The sequence below is a fragment of the Pseudophryne corroboree genome, chromosome 10, assembly GCF_028390025.1.
Source record: "Pseudophryne corroboree isolate aPseCor3 chromosome 10, aPseCor3.hap2, whole genome shotgun sequence".
Lineage (NCBI taxonomy): Eukaryota > Metazoa > Chordata > Amphibia > Anura > Myobatrachidae > Pseudophryne > Pseudophryne corroboree.
In genome coordinates this window covers 379,080,847-379,098,456 of record NC_086453.1, presented here as the reverse complement: position 1 = coordinate 379,098,456, position 17,610 = coordinate 379,080,847, and the positions used below count along the sequence as shown (strand labels likewise).

Genomic DNA, 17,610 nt, shown 5'->3' with positions numbered 1-17,610 from the left:
TATCTGCACTGTGGGGGCACTGGCACTGTGTGGGGGCATATCTGCACTGTGGGGGCACTGGCACAGTGTGGGGGCATATCTGTCGCTGTGGGGTCATATCTGCACTGTGGGGGCATTTATGAATCTTGCACTGTGGGGGCATTGGCACTATGTGGGGGCATTGGCACTGTGTGGGGGCATATCTGCACTGTGGGGGCACTGGCACTGTGTGGGGGCATATCTGCACTGTGGGGGCACTGGCACAGTGTGGGGGCATATCTGTCGCTGTGGGGTCATATCTGCACTGTGGGGGCATTTATGAATCTTGCACTGTGGGGGCATTTATGTATCTGGCACTGTGGGGGCATTTATCTGGCACTGTGGGGGGCATTCACTTATCTGGCACTGCGGGGGGGGGCATTTATCTGTGCACTGTGAGGGGGCATTAATGTATCTGGCACTGTGGGGGCATTTCTGGCACTGTGGGGGCATATCTGCGCTGTGGGGGCATTTATGTATCTGCACTGTGGGGGCATGTATGTATCTGGCGCTGTGGGGGCATGTATGTATCTGGCACTGTGGGGGCATGTATGTATCTGGCACTGTGGGGGTATTTATGTATCTGGCACTGTGGGGGTATATCTGCACTGTGGGGGCACTTATTTATCTGGCACTGTGGGGGGCATTTATTTATCTGGCACTGTGGGGGCATATCTGGCACTGGGGCATATCTGGCACTGTGGGGGCATATCTGGCACTGGGGGCATATCTGGCACTGTGGGGGCATATCTGGCACTGGGGGCATTAATGTATCTGACACTGTGGGGGGCAATAATGCATCTGGCACTGGGGGCATTTATGCATCTGGCAATGTGTGGGCATTTATGTATCTGGCACTGGGGGCATTTATGTATCTGGCCCTGTGGGGGCATATCTGGCACTGTGGGGGCAATTTTATATATGGCACTGTGGGGACATATCTGGCACTGTGTGGGCATTTTTATATCTGGCACTCTGTGGCCATTTATGTAGCTGGCACTGCTGGGGGGGGGCATGTCGCGTGTAGCTGGCACTGCTGGGGAGCATGTCGCGTGTAGCTGGCACTGCTGGGGGGCATGTCGCGTGTAGCTGGCACTGCTGGGGGGCATGTCGCGTGTAGCTGGCACTGCTGGGGGGCATGTCGCGTGTAGCTGGCACTGCTGGGGGGCATGTCGCGTGTAGCTGGCACTGCTGGGGGGCATGTCGCGTGTAGCTGGCACTGCTGGGGGGCTTGTCGCGTGTAGCTGGCACTGCTGGGGGGCTTGTCGCGTGTAGCTGGCACTGCTGGGGGGCTTGTCGCGTGTAGCTGGCACTGCTGGGGGGCATGTCGCGTGTAGCTGGCACTGCTGGGGGGCATGTCGCGTGTAGCTGGCACTGCTGGGGGGCATGTCGCGTGTAGCTGGCACTGCTGGGGGGCTTGTCGCGTGTAGCTGGCACTGCTGGGGGGCGTGTCATGTAGTGTTCCCGCTAGGCGTCTGTGGCTAGGCAATGTGTCTCAGTGCTGTGCCTGGCGCAAAGTGTATAGGAGGTTCTACCTGGTGCAGTGTGTATTAGCTGCACTACTGTGTGGTGTAATGCAAATTGCCACTATTATGTGGCCACGTACCTTCCCCACGAAGTAACTCCCCTTAATTTTTGCTGCGCGCCTTCGGCGCGCACTGTCCATTCTTTGACATATAGGTATGGGAACAACAAGCAGTATGTACATCATTTTGCCCTCCTAACTTAAAAATGTGCCCTCCCTGTGATCAGCACCATGCCCTAAAAAGTGAACACTATCATGTGTAGCTGGCACTGCTGCGGGGCATGTCATGTGTAGCTGGCACTGCTGCGGGGCATGTCATGTGTAGCTGGCACTGCTGCGGGGCATGTCGTGTATCTGGCACTATACTGGAGACATTGTGTGTAAGGAACACTACTGTGGCTATGTGTAAGGCTGCTAATTGTGTGAAAATATGTTTATAGTTTGATGATATGAAGTTATGAGGCCACGCCCACTTTTCCAGAGGCCACACCCACTTTTCCGGGAGCGCGCGCGCCTTCGGCGCGCGCATGGGGGGGGGGGGGGCGCTTTTACATTTTCTCGCTCAGGGTGCTAGTAGGCCTGGAGCCGGCCCTGCGAGCCACAGTATATGCTGGTAATTACACAGGTCCCCATACCACTGATGTCTGTGCATCTACACTACGAGTCACAGTATGTGCTGGTAATTACACAGGTCCCCATACCACTGATGTCTGTGCATCTACACTGCGAGCCACAGTATATGCTGGTAATTACACAGGTCCCCATACCACTGATGTCTGTGCATCTACACTACGAGCCACAGTATATGCTGGTAATTACACAGGTCCACATACCACTGACGTCTGTGCATCTACACTGCGAGCCACAGTATATGCTGGTAATTACACAGGTCCCCATACCACTGATGTCTGTGCATCTACACTGCGAGCCACAGTATATGCTGGTAATTACACAGGTCCCCATACCACTGATGTCTCTACATCTACACTGCGAGCCACAGTATATGCTGGTAATTACACAGGTCCCCATACCACTGATGTCTGTGCATCTACACTGCGAGCCACAGTATATGCTGGTAATTACACAGGTCCCCATACCACTGATGTCTGTGCATCTACACTACGAGCCACAGTATATGCTGGTAATTACACAGGTCCCCATACCACTGATGTCTGTGCATCTACACTACGAGCCACAGTATATGCTGGTAATTACACAGGTCCCCATACCACTGATGTCTGTACATCTACACTACGAGCCACAGTATATGCTGGTAATTACACAGGTCCCCATACCACTGATGTCTGTGCATCTACACTGCGAGCCACAGTATATGCTGGTAATTACACAGGTCACCATACCACTGATGTCTGTACATCTACACTACGAGCCACAGTATATGCTGGTAATTACACAGGTCCCCATACCACTGATGTCTGTACATCTACACTACGAGCCACAGTATATGCTGGTAATTACACAGGTCCCCATACCACTGATGTCTGTGCATCTACACTGCGAGCCACAGTATATGCTGGTAATTACACAGGTCACCATACCACTGATGTCTGTGCATCTACACTGCGAGCCACAGTATATGCTGGTAATTACACAGGTCACCATACCACTGATGTCTGTGCATCTACACTACGAGCCACAGTATATGCTGGTGATTACACAGGTCCCCATACCACTGATGTCTGTGCATCTACACTACGAGCCACAGTATATGCTGGTAATTACACAGGTCCCCATACCACTGATGTCTGTGCATCTACACTACGAGCCACAGTATATGCTGGTAATTACACAGGTCCCCATACCACTGATGTCTGTGCATCTACACTACGAGCCACAGTATATGCTGGTAATTACACAGGTCCCCATACCACTGATGTCTGTGCATCTACACTACGAGCCACAGTAAGTGCTGGTAATTACACAGGTCCCCATACCACTGACGTCTGTGCATCTACACTGCGAGCCACAGTATATGCTGGTAATTACACAGGTCCCCATACCACTGATGTCTGTGCATCTACACTACGAGCCACAGTATATGCTGGTGATTACACAGGTCCCCTTACCACTGATGTCTGTGCATCTACACTACGAGCCACAGTATATGCTGGTAATTACACAGGTCCCCATACCACTGATGTCTGTGCATCTACACTACGAGCCACAGTATATGCTGGTGATTACACAGGTCCCCATACCACTGATGTCTGTGCATCTACACTACGAGCCACAGTATATGCTGGTGATTACACAGGTCCCCATACCACTGATGTCTGTGCATCTACACTACGAGCCACAGTATATGCTGGTAATTACACAGGTCCCCATACCACTGACGTCTGTGCATCTACACTGCGAGCCACAGTATATGCTGGTAATTACACAGGTCCCCATACCACTGATGTCTGTGCATCTACACTACGAGCCACAGTATATGCTGGTAATTACACAGGTCACCATACCACTGATGTCTGTGCATCTACACTACGAGCCACAGTATATGCTGGTAATTACACAGGTCCCCATACCACTGATGTCTGTACATCTACACTACGAGCCACAGTATATGCTGGTAATTACACAGGTCACCATACCACTGATGTCTGTGCATCTACACTACGAGCCACAGTATATGCTGGTAATTACACAGGTCCCCATACCACTGATGTCTGTGCATCTACACTGCGAGCCACAGTATATGCTGGTAATTACACAGGTCCCCATACCACTGATGTCTGTGCATCTACACTACGAGCCACAGTATATGCTGGTGATTACACAGGTCCCCATACCACTGATGTCTGTGCATCTACACTACGAGTCACAGTATGTGCTGGTGATTACACAGGTCCCCATACCACTGATGTCTGTGCATCTACACTACGAGCCACAGTATGTGCTGGTAATTACACAGGTCCCCATACCAATGATGTCTGTGCATCTACACTGCGAGCCACAGTATATGCTGGTAATTACACAGGTCCCCATACCACTGATGTCTGTGCATCTACACTACGAGCCACAGTATGTGCTGGTAATTACACAGGTCCCCATACCAATGATGTCTGTGCATCTACACTGCGAGCCACAGTATATGCTGGTAATTACACAGGTCCCCATACCACTGATGTCTCTACATCTACACTACGAGCCACAGTATATGCTGGTAATTACACAGGTCCCCATACCACTGATGTCTGTGCATCTACACTACGAGCCACAGTATGTGCTGGTAATTACACAGGTCCCCATACCAATGATGTCTGTGCATCTACACTGCGAGCCACAGTATATGCTGGTGATTACACAGGTCCCCATACCACTGATGTCTGTGCATCTACACTGCGAGCCACAGTATATGCTGGTAATTACACAGGTCCCCATACCACTGATGTCTGTGCATCTACACTACGAGCCACAGTATGTGCTGGTAATTACACAGGTCCCCATAGCACTGATGTCTGTGCATCTACACTGCGAGCCACAGTATATGCTGGTAATTACACAGGTCCCCATACCACTGATGTCTGTGCATCTACACTACGAGCCACAGTATATGCTGGTAATTACACAGGTCCCCATACCACTGATGTCTGTGCATCTACACTACGAGCCACAGTATATGCTGGTAATTACACAGGTCCCCATACCACTGATGTCTGTGCATCTACACTGCGAGCCACAGTATATGCTGGTAATTACACAGGTCCCCATACCACTGATGTCTGTGCATCTACACTACGAGCCACAGTATATGCTGGTGATTACACAGGTCCCCATACCACTGATGTCTGTGCATCTACACTGCGAGCCACAGTATATGCTGGTAATTACACAGGTCCCTATACCACTGATGTCTGTGCATCTACATTGCGAGCCACAGTATATGCTGGTAATTACACAGGTCCCCATACCACTGATGTCTGTGCATCTACACTACGAGCCACAGTATATGCTGGTAATTACACAGGTCCCCATACCACTGATGTCTGTGCATCTACACTACGAGCCACAGTATATGCTGGTAATTACACAGGTCCCCATACCACTGATGTCTGTGCATCTACACTGCGAGTCACAGTATGTGCTGGTAATTACACAGGTCCCCATACCACTGTTGTCTGTGCATCTACACTACGAGCCACAGTATATGCTGGTAATTACACAGGTCCCCATACCACTGATGTCTGTGCATCTACACTACGAGCCACAGTATATGCTGGTAATTACACAGGTCCCCATACCACTGATGTCTGTGCATCTACACTACGAGCCACAGTATATGCTGGTAATTACACAGGTCCCCATACCACTGATGTCTGTGCATCTACACTACGAGTCACAGTATGTGCTGGTAATTACACAGGTCCCCATACCACTGATGTCTGTGCATCTACACTGCGAGCCACAGTATATGCTGGTAATTACACAGGTCCCCATACCACTGATGTCTGTGCATCTACACTACGAGCCACAGTATATGCTGGTAATTACACAGGTCCACATACCACTGACGTCTGTGCATCTACACTGCGAGCCACAGTATATGCTGGTAATTACACAGGTCCCCATACCACTGATGTCTGTGCATCTACACTGCGAGCCACAGTATATGCTGGTAATTACACAGGTCCCCATACCACTGATGTCTCTACATCTACACTGCGAGCCACAGTATATGCTGGTAATTACACAGGTCCCCATACCACTGATGTCTGTGCATCTACACTGCGAGCCACAGTATATGCTGGTAATTACACAGGTCCCCATACCACTGATGTCTGTACATCTACACTACGAGCCACAGTATATGCTGGTAATTACACAGGTCCCCATACCACTGATGTCTGTACATCTACACTGCGAGCCACAGTATATGCTGGTAATTACACAGGTCCCCATACCACTGATGTCTGTGCATCTACACTGCGAGCCACAGTATATGCTGGTAATTACACAGGTCACCATACCACTGATGTCTGTGCATCTACACTACGAGCCACAGTATATGCTGGTAATTACACAGGTCCCCATACCACTGATGTCTGTGCATCTACACTACGAGCCACAGTATATGCTGGTAATTACACAGGTCCCCATACCACTGACGTCTGTGCATCTACACTACGAGCCACAGTATATGCTGGTGATTACACAGGTCCACATACCACTGATGTCTGTGCATCTACACTGCGAGCCACAGTATATGCTGGTAATTACACAGGTCCCCATACCACTGATGTCTCTACATCTACATGCGAGCCACAGTACATGCTGGTAATTACACAGGTCCCATACCACTGATGTCTGTGCATCTACACTACGAGCCACAGTATATGCTGGTAATTACACAGGTCCCCATACCACTGATGTCTGTGCATCTACACTACGAGCCACAGTATATGCTGGTAATTACACAGGTCCCCATACCACTGACGTCTGTGCATCTACACTACGAGCCACAGTATATGCTGGTGATTACACAGGTCCCCATACCACTGATGTCTGTGCATCTACACTACGAGCCACAGTATATGCTGGTAATTACACAGGTCCACATACCACTGATGTCTGTGCATCTACACTACGAGCCACAGTATATGCTGGTAATTACACAGGTCCCCATACCACTGATGTCTGTGCATCTACACTACGAGCCACAGTATATGCTGGAAATTAAACAGGTCCCCATACCACTGATGTCCATGTCTGTGCATCTACACTGCGAGCCACAGTATATGCTGGTAATTACACATGTCCCCATACCACTGATGTCTGTGCATCTACACTACGAGTCACAGTATATGCTGGTGATTACACAGGTCCCCATACCACTGATGTCTGTGCATCTACACTGCGAGCCACAGTATATGCTGGTAATTACACAGGTCCCCATACCACTGATGTCTGTGCATCTACACTACGAGCCACAGTATATGCTGGTAATTACACAGGTCCCCATACCACTGATGTCTGTGCATCTACACTACGAGCCACAGTATATGCTGGTAATTACACAGGTCCCCATACCACTGATGTCTGTGCATCTACACTGCGAGCCACAGTATATGCTGGTAATTACACAGGTCCCCATACCACTGATGTCTGTGCATCTACACTACGAGCCACAGTATATGCTGGTGATTACACAGGTCCCCATACCACTGATGTCTGTGCATCTACACTACGAGCCACAGTATATGCTGGTAATTACACAGGTCCCCATACCACTGATGTCTGTGCATCTACACTACGAGCCACAGTATATGCTGGTAATTACACAGGTCCCCATACCACTGATGTCTCTACATCTACACTACGAGCCACAGTACATGCTGGTGATTACACAGGTCCCCATACCACTGATGTCTGTGCATCTACACTACGAGCCACAGTATATGCTGGTGATTACACAGGTCCCCATACCACTGATGTCTGTGCATCTACACTACGAGCCACAGTATATGCTGGTAATTACACAGGTCCCCATACCACTGATGTCTCTACATCTACACTACGAGCCACAGTATATGCTGGTAATTACACAGGTCCCCATACCACTGATGTCTGTGCATCTACACTGCGAGCCACAATATATGCTGGTAATTACACAGGTCCCCATACCACTGATGTCTGTGCATCTACACTGCGAGCCACAGTATATGCTGGTGATTACACACAGTAGGTAGGTACACATACCACTGATGTCTCTGCATCTACACCATGAGCTATATGCTGGTAATTACATACAGTAGGTACACATACCACTGATGTCTCTGCATCTACACCATGAGCTATACGCTGGTAGTTACATACAGTAGGTGCACATACCACTGATGTCTCTGCATCTACACCATGAGCTATATGCTGGTAATTACATACAGTAGGTACACATACCACTGATGTCTCTGCATCTACACCATGAGCTATATGCTGGTAGTTACATACAGTAGGTACACATACCACTGATGTCTCTGCATCTACACCATGAGCTATATGCTGGTAATTACATACAGTAGGTACACATACCACTGATGTCTCTGCATCTACACCATGTGATGTCTCTGCATCTACACCATGAGCTATATGCTGGTAATTACATACAGTAGGTACACATACCACTGATGTCTCTGCATCTACACCATGAGCTATACGCTGGTAATTACATACAGTAGGTACACATACCACTGATGTCTCTGCATCTACACCATGAGCTATACGCTGGTAATTACATACAGTAGGTACACATACCACTGATGTCTCTGCATCTACACCATGAGCTATACGCTGGTAATTACATACAGTAGGTACACATACCACTGATGTCTCTGCATCTACACCATGAGCTATACGCTGGTAATTACATACAGTAGGTACACATACCACTGATGTCTCTGCATCTACACCATGTGATGTCTCTGCATCTACACCATGAGCTATATGCTGGTAATTACATACAGTAGGTACACATACCACTGATGTCTCTGCATCTACACCATGAGCTATACGCTGGTAATTACATACAGTAGGTACACATACCACTGATGTCTCTGCATCTACACCATGAGCTATACGCTGGTAATTACATACAGTAGGTGCACATACCACTGATGTCTCTGCATCTACACCATGAGCTATATGCTGGTAGTTACATACAGTAGGTAGACATACCACTGATGTCTGTGCATCTACACCATGAGCTATATGCTGGTAGTTACATACAGTAGGTACACATACCACTGATGCCTCTGCATCTACACCATGAGCTATACGCTGGTAATTACATACAGTAGGTACACATACCACTGATGTCTCTGCCTCTACACCATGAGCTATACGCTGGTAGTTACATACAGTAGGTGCACATACCACTGATGTCTCTGCATCTACACCATGAGCTATATGCTGGTAGTTACATACAGTAGGTGCACATACCACTGATGTCTCTGCATCTACACCATGAGCTATATGCTGGTAGTTACATACAGTAGGTACACATACCACTGATGTCTCTGCATCTACACCATGAGCTATACGCTGGTAGTTACATACAGTAGGTACACATACCACTGATGTCTCTGCATCTACACCATGAGCTATATGCTGGTAATTACATACAGTAGGTACACATACCACTGATGTCTCTGCATCTACACCATGAGCTATATGCTGGTAGTTACATACAGTAGGTGCACATACCACTGATGTCTCTGCATCTACACCATGAGCTATACGCTGGTAGTTACATACAGTAGGTACACATACCACTGATGTCTCTGCATCTACACCATGAGCTATACGCTGGTAGTTACATACAGTAGGTACACATACCACTGATGTCTCTGCATCTACACCATGAGCTATACGCTGGTAATTACATACAGTAGGTACACATACCACTGATGTTTTTGCATCTACACCATGAGCTATATGCTGGTAGTTACATACAGTAGGTACACATACCACTGATGTCTCTGCATCTACACCATGTGCTATATGCTGGTAATTACATACAGTAGGTACACATACCACTGATGTCTCTGCATCTACACCATGAGCTATATGCTGGTAATTACATACAGTAGGTACACATACCACTGATGTCTCTGCATCTACACCATGAGCTATATGCTGGTAGTTACATACAGTAGGTACACATACCACTGATGTCTCTGCATCTACACCATGAGCTATACGCTGGTAGTTACATACAGTAGGTACACATACCACTGATGTCTCTGCATCTACACCATGAGCTATATGCTGGTAATTACATACAGTAGGTACACATACCACTGATGTTTTTGCATCTACACCATGAGCTATATGCTGGTAGTTACATACAGTAGGTACACATACCACTGATGTCTCTGCATCTACACCATGTGCTATATGCTGGTAATTACATACAGTAGGTACACATACCACTGATGTCTCTGCATCTACACCATGAGCTATATGCTGGTAATTACATACAGTAGGTACACATACCACTGATGTCTCTGCATCTACACCATGAGCTATATGCTGGTAATTACATACAGTAGGTACACATACCACTGATGTCTCTGCATCTGCACCATGAGCTATACGCTGGTAATTACATACAGTAGGTACACATACCACTGATGTCTCTGCATCTGCACCATGAGCTATACGCTGGTAATTACATACAGTAGGTGCACATACCACTGATGTCTCTGCATCTACACCATGAGCTATATGCTGGTAGTTACATACAGTAGGTACACATACCACTGATGTCTGTGCATCTACACCATGAGCTATATGCTGGTAGTTACATACAGTAGGTACACATACCACTGATGCCTCTGCATCTACACCATGAGCTATATGCTGGTAATTACATACAGTAGGTACACATACCACTGATGTCTCTGCATCTACACCATGAGCTATACGCTGGTAGTTACATACAGTAGGTGCACATACCACTGATGTCTCTGCATCTACACCATGAGCTATATGCTGGTAGTTACATACAGTAGGTGCACATACCACTGATGTCTCTGCATCTACACCATGAGCTATATGCTGGTAGTTACATACAGTAGGTACACATACCACTGATGTCTCTGCATCTACACCATGAGCTATACGCTGGTAGTTACATACAGTAGGTACACATACCACTGATGTCTCTGCATCTACACCATGAGCTATACGCTGGTAGTTACATACAGTAGGTACACATACCACTGATGTCTCTGCATCTACACCATGAGCTATATGCTGGTAATTACATACAGTAGGTACACATACCACTGATGTCTCTGCATCTACACCATGAGCTATATGCTGGTAGTTACATACAGTAGGTGCACATACCACTGATGTCTCTGCATCTACACCATGAGCTATATGCTGGTAGTTACACACAGTAGGTGCACATACCACTGATGTCTCTGCATCTACACCATGAGCTATATGCTGGTAGTTACATACAGTAGGTGCACATACCACTGATGTCTCTGCATCTACACCATGAGCTATATGCTGGTAGTTACATACAGTAGGTACACATACCACTGATGTCTCTGCATCTACACCATGAGCTATACGCTGGTAGTTACATACAGTAGGTACACATACCACTGATGTCTCTGCATCTACACCATGAGCTATATGCTGGTAATTACATACAGTAGGTACACATACCACTGATGTTTTTGCATCTACACCATGAGCTATATGCTGGTAGTTACATACAGTAGGTACACATACCACTGATGTCTCTGCATCTACACCATGTGCTATATGCTGGTAATTACATACAGTAGGTACACATACCACTGATGTCTCTGCATCTACACCATGAGCTATATGCTGGTAATTACATACAGTAGGTACACATACCACTGATGTCTCTGCATCTACACCATGAGCTATACGCTGGTAGTTACATACAGTAGGTACACATACCACTGATGTCTCTGCATCTACACCATGAGCTATACGCTGGTAGTTACATACAGTAGGTGCACATACCACTGATGTCTCTGCATCTACACCATGAGCTATATGCTGGTAGTTACATACAGTAGGTACACATACCACTGATGTCTCTGCATCTACACCATGAGCTATACGCTGGTAGTTACATACAGTAGGTACACATACCACTGATGTCTCTGCATCTACACCATGAGCTATATGCTGGTAGTTACATACAGTAGGTGCACATACCACTGATGTCTCTGCATCTACACCATGAGCTATATGCTGGTAGTTACATACAGTAGGTGCACATACCACTGATGTCTGTGCATCTACACCATGAGCTATATGCTGGTAGTTACATACAGTAGGTACACATACCACTGATGTCTCTGCATCTACACCATGAGCTATATGCTGGTAGTTACATACAGTAGGTGCACATACCACTGATGTCTCTGTATCTACACCATGAGCTATATGCTGGTAATTACATACAGTAGGTACACATACCACTGATGTCTCTGTATCTACACCATGAGCTATACGCTGGTAGTTACATACAGTAGGTACACATACCACTGATGTCTCTGCATCTACACCATGAGCTATACGCTGGTAGTTACATACAGTAGGTGCACATACCACTGATGTCTCTGCATCTACACCATGAGCTATATGCTGGTAGTTACATACAGTAGGTACACATACCACTGATGTCTCTGCATCTACACCATGAGCTATACGCTGGTAGTTACATACAGTAGGTACACATACCACTGATGTCTCTGCATCTACACCATGAGCTATATGCTGGTAGTTACATACAGTAGGTGCACATACCACTGATGTCTCTGCATCTACACCATGAGCTATATGCTGGTAGTTACATACAGTAGGTGCACATACCACTGATGTCTGTGCATCTACACCATGAGCTATATGCTGGTAGTTACATACAGTAGGTACACATACCACTGATGTCTCTGCATCTACACCATGAGCTATATGCTGGTAGTTACACACAGTAGGTGCACATACCACTGATGTCTCTGTATCTACACCATGAGCTATATGCTGGTAATTACATACAGTAGGTACACATACCACTGATGTCTCTGTATCTACACCATGAGCTATACGCTGGTAATTACATACAGTAGGTACACATACCACTGATGTCTCTGCATCTACACCATGAGCTATATGCTGGTAGTTACATACAGTAGGTACACATACCACTGATGTCTCTGCATCTACACCATGAGCTATACGCTGGTAATTACATACAGTAGGTACACATACCACTGATGTCTCTGCATCTACACCATGAGCTATACGCTGGTAATTACATACAGTAGGTACACATACCACTGATGTCTCTGCATCTACACCATGAGCTATATGCTGGTAATTACATACAGTAGGTACACATACCACTGATGTCTCTGCATCTACACCATGAGCTATATGCTGGTAGTTACATACAGTAGGTACACATACCACTGATGTTTTTGCATCTACACCATGAGCTATATGCTGGTAGTTACATACAGTAGGTACACATACCACTGATGTCTCTGCATCTACACCATGTGCTATATGCTGGTAATTACATACAGTAGGTACACATACCACTGATGTCTCTGCATCTACACCATGAGCTATATGCTGGTAATTACATACAGTAGGTACACATACCACTGATGTCTCTGCATCTACACCATGAGCTATACGCTGGTAGTTACATACAGTAGGTACACATACCACTGATGTCTCTGCATCTACACCATGAGCTATACGCTGGTAGTTACATACAGTAGGTGCACATACCACTGATGTCTCTGCATCTACACCATGAGCTATATGCTGGTAGTTACATACAGTAGGTACACATACCACTGATGTCTCTGCATCTACACCATGAGCTATACGCTGGTAGTTACATACAGTAGGTACACATACCACTGATGTCTCTGCATCTACACCATGAGCTATATGCTGGTAGTTACATACAGTAGGTGCACATACCACTGATGTCTCTGCATCTACACCATGAGCTATATGCTGGTAGTTACATACAGTAGGTGCACATACCACTGATGTCTGTGCATCTACACCATGAGCTATATGCTGGTAGTTACATACAGTAGGTACACATACCACTGATGTCTCTGCATCTACACCATGAGCTATATGCTGGTAGTTACATACAGTAGGTGCACATACCACTGATGTCTCTGTATCTACACCATGAGCTATATGCTGGTAATTACATACAGTAGGTACACATACCACTGATGTCTCTGTATCTACACCATGAGCTATACGCTGGTAGTTACATACAGTAGGTACACATACCACTGATGTCTCTGCATCTACACCATGAGCTATACGCTGGTAGTTACATACAGTAGGTGCACATACCACTGATGTCTCTGCATCTACACCATGAGCTATATGCTGGTAGTTACATACAGTAGGTACACATACCACTGATGTCTCTGCATCTACACCATGAGCTATACGCTGGTAGTTACATACAGTAGGTACACATACCACTGATGTCTCTGCATCTACACCATGAGCTATATGCTGGTAGTTACATACAGTAGGTGCACATACCACTGATGTCTCTGCATCTACACCATGAGCTATATGCTGGTAGTTACATACAGTAGGTGCACATACCACTGATGTCTGTGCATCTACACCATGAGCTATATGCTGGTAGTTACATACAGTAGGTACACATACCACTGATGTCTCTGCATCTACACCATGAGCTATATGCTGGTAATTACATACAGTAGGTACACATACCACTGATGTCTCTGCATCTACACCATGAGCTATACGCTGGTAGTTACATACAGTAGGTACACATACCACTGATGTCTCTGCATCTACACCATGAGCTATATGCTGGTAGTTACATACAGTAGGTGCACATACCACTGATGTCTCTGCATCTACACCATGAGCTATATGCTGGTAGTTACATACAGTAGGTGCACATACCACTGATGTCTGTGCATCTACACCATGAGCTATATGCTGGTAGTTACATACAGTAGGTACACATACCACTGATGTCTCTGCATCTACACCATGAGCTATATGCTGGTAATTACATACAGTAGGTACACATACCACTGATGTCTCTGCATCTACACCATGAGCTATACGCTGGTAATTACATACAGTAGGTACACATACCACTGATGTCTCTGCATCTACACCATGAGCTATACGCTGGTAATTACATACAGTAGGTACACATACCACTGATGTCTCTGCATCTACACCATGAGCTATACGCTGGTAGTTACATACAGTAGGTGCACATACCACTGATGTCTCTGCATCTACACCATGAGCTATATGCTGGTAATTACATACAGTAGGTACACATACCACTGATGTCTCTGCATACAGGGTCCCTGTGATGCACTGCCCCCCCCCCCCCCCCCCCCCCCCCCCCCCCGTGCCCGGATACAATGTATCACACTCTCCCCATTGTTCTAGGTGGAAGGAATACATCAGCGATGACCCAGATGTATCACATACCCAGTAGCAGCGGCAGCAGCAGGGACAGAGCCCCGGGCAGGGTGTTCCTCCAGCTGGCCATGATGGATGCAGAGCCTTCCAGTGGGGGTCTTACTACACAGGGCTGGCTGATGGCTGCACCCCTCCTCCTACATTCCCGGGCTGCAGACCCCGCTATGAGGCATGGATGGCTTTCAGCACCTTGGAGAGGGCGCAGATACACCCGCCGGGCGTGCAGGAGGCTCAGTAGGGCGCTTGCTGCTTCTGCTCTGGGTGTTGGGCGTCCGGGTGATGCTGCATCCTCCTGGCCAGGACCCCGGAGAGAAGTGACCGCGACCCTCTATGGCTGCATCCCTCTCCCGCGATCCGCACACAGCTAATAGGCGATGCACAAAGGAGGGCAGCGTAATGCCGGCAGCGGCCGCTAGGGGGAGCGCGGAGCAGCCGGTGACTCACCCCAGCCATGCTGTCTGCTTAGGTCATGCTTATATGCAGAGGGCTGGTGTTCCAGGGATAGGACCACCCCAGGCCAGGGATAACTACTGTATGGCAAGCCACCAGTAAGGGGCAACTTAGAGGGGGAAACACTTCAGCTGCTGCAGAACCTCTTAGGTCTTCTGTCTTCCTGAGGGTCGGTGGATGGAGTGCAGGGATGAGCATGCATTACAGACCAGAGGGGAGTGCTAGAAGGTCCTGCCTGCTGAGCAATGCCAATGGGCTGTCATGAGATTCCACAGGTAGAAGTGTATCTTAGCAAGGTGATATATTGCACAGGTGCAGTCATCCTGGCCAATGGCTCTTCCTGCTGGCTGACCACAGGTGTTACTGCAAGTGTAAAGAGCTGGAGACCATTTGGAGAACAGCACTAAATAAATATTATTATTATTATTATTATTATTATTGGCCCTCATTCCGAGTTGATCGGTCGCAAGGCGAATTTAGCAGAGTTACACACGCTAAGCCTACGCCTACTGGGAGTGTATCTTAGCTTCTTAAAATTGCGACCGATGTAATCGCAATATTGCGATTACAAACTACTGAGCAGTTTCTGAGTAACTTCAACCTTACTCTGCCTGTGCGATCAGTTCAGTGCTTGTCGTTCCTGGTTTGACGTCACAAACACACCCAGCGTTCGCCCAGACACTCCCCCGTTTCTCCAGCCACTCCTGCGTTTTTTCCGGAAATGGTAGCGTTTTCAACCACACGCCCATAAAACGCCGTGTTTCCGCCCAGTAACACCCATTTCCTGTCAATCACATTACGATCGCCGGAGCGACGAAAAAGCCGTGAGTAAAAATACTATCTTCATTGTTAAATTACTTGGCGCAGTCGCAGTGCGAATATTGCGCATGCGTACTAAGCGGATTTTCATTGCGATGCGATGAAAAATACCGAGCGAACAACTCGGAATGAGGGCCCTTATTCCTTTTAGTACTGCACATCCTACTTTTAATCTCCTTATGTACCATCCAGGAGACTGCCTGTGTTAGAATCCTATTGTTATTCTAAAAAAGACACTGTACGTCCAGGGTCGGACTGGCCCACAGGGGTACCAGGGAAACCACCGGTAGGCCCCACTGCCTGCGGGTCCACCTCCTCCTCTAGGGAACAGGTTCCAGACTGTGCACTTGTATTATACATGGTATACATTACACTGCACTAGACTATTGTGTATTTCAAGCCTCTGTGGAGGCTGGCCACACCCCCTTTGTAGGTTGGCCACACCCCTAAGTATGGGCCCCTATAACTGCATTCCCCCGGTGGGCCTTTCATGCCCAAGTCCGACACTGTGTACGTCTCATGTAATATTTTGCTCCCTGGTGTAATGTTAGTATACTGTAGACCGGTGGTTGCCAAACTTTTTTAAAACCCGGTGCCCTAGAGTATCAGGATTTTACACCCCTAGGCCAATAGTTTCTTCTTGAGAAACTCAGAAAGTATGAATGACATTGTGTTTGTATGTCTATAGTGAGGGACAGGATCTGCATGTCTCTCCACATACTAAATGATTGGCAGCCACCAGCAACTGGTTTTCTCTG

General features: G+C 47.2%; 1 protein-coding gene across 1 annotated transcript in view; it reads right to left on the bottom strand.

Moving 5' to 3' along the window:
* SCN3B (sodium voltage-gated channel beta subunit 3) overlaps positions 1-15,984 on the bottom strand; it is a 76,972-nt gene extending 60,988 nt beyond the window's left edge. Inside the window, exon 1 of the mRNA XM_063943818.1 lies at positions 15,593-15,984. Within this exon, the coding sequence (XP_063799888.1) occupies positions 15,593-15,653 (61 nt within the window). The 5' untranslated portion in view covers positions 15,654-15,984. The remainder of the gene's footprint in view (positions 1-15,592) is intronic.
* Positions 15,985-17,610: the final 1,626 nt, after the last annotated feature.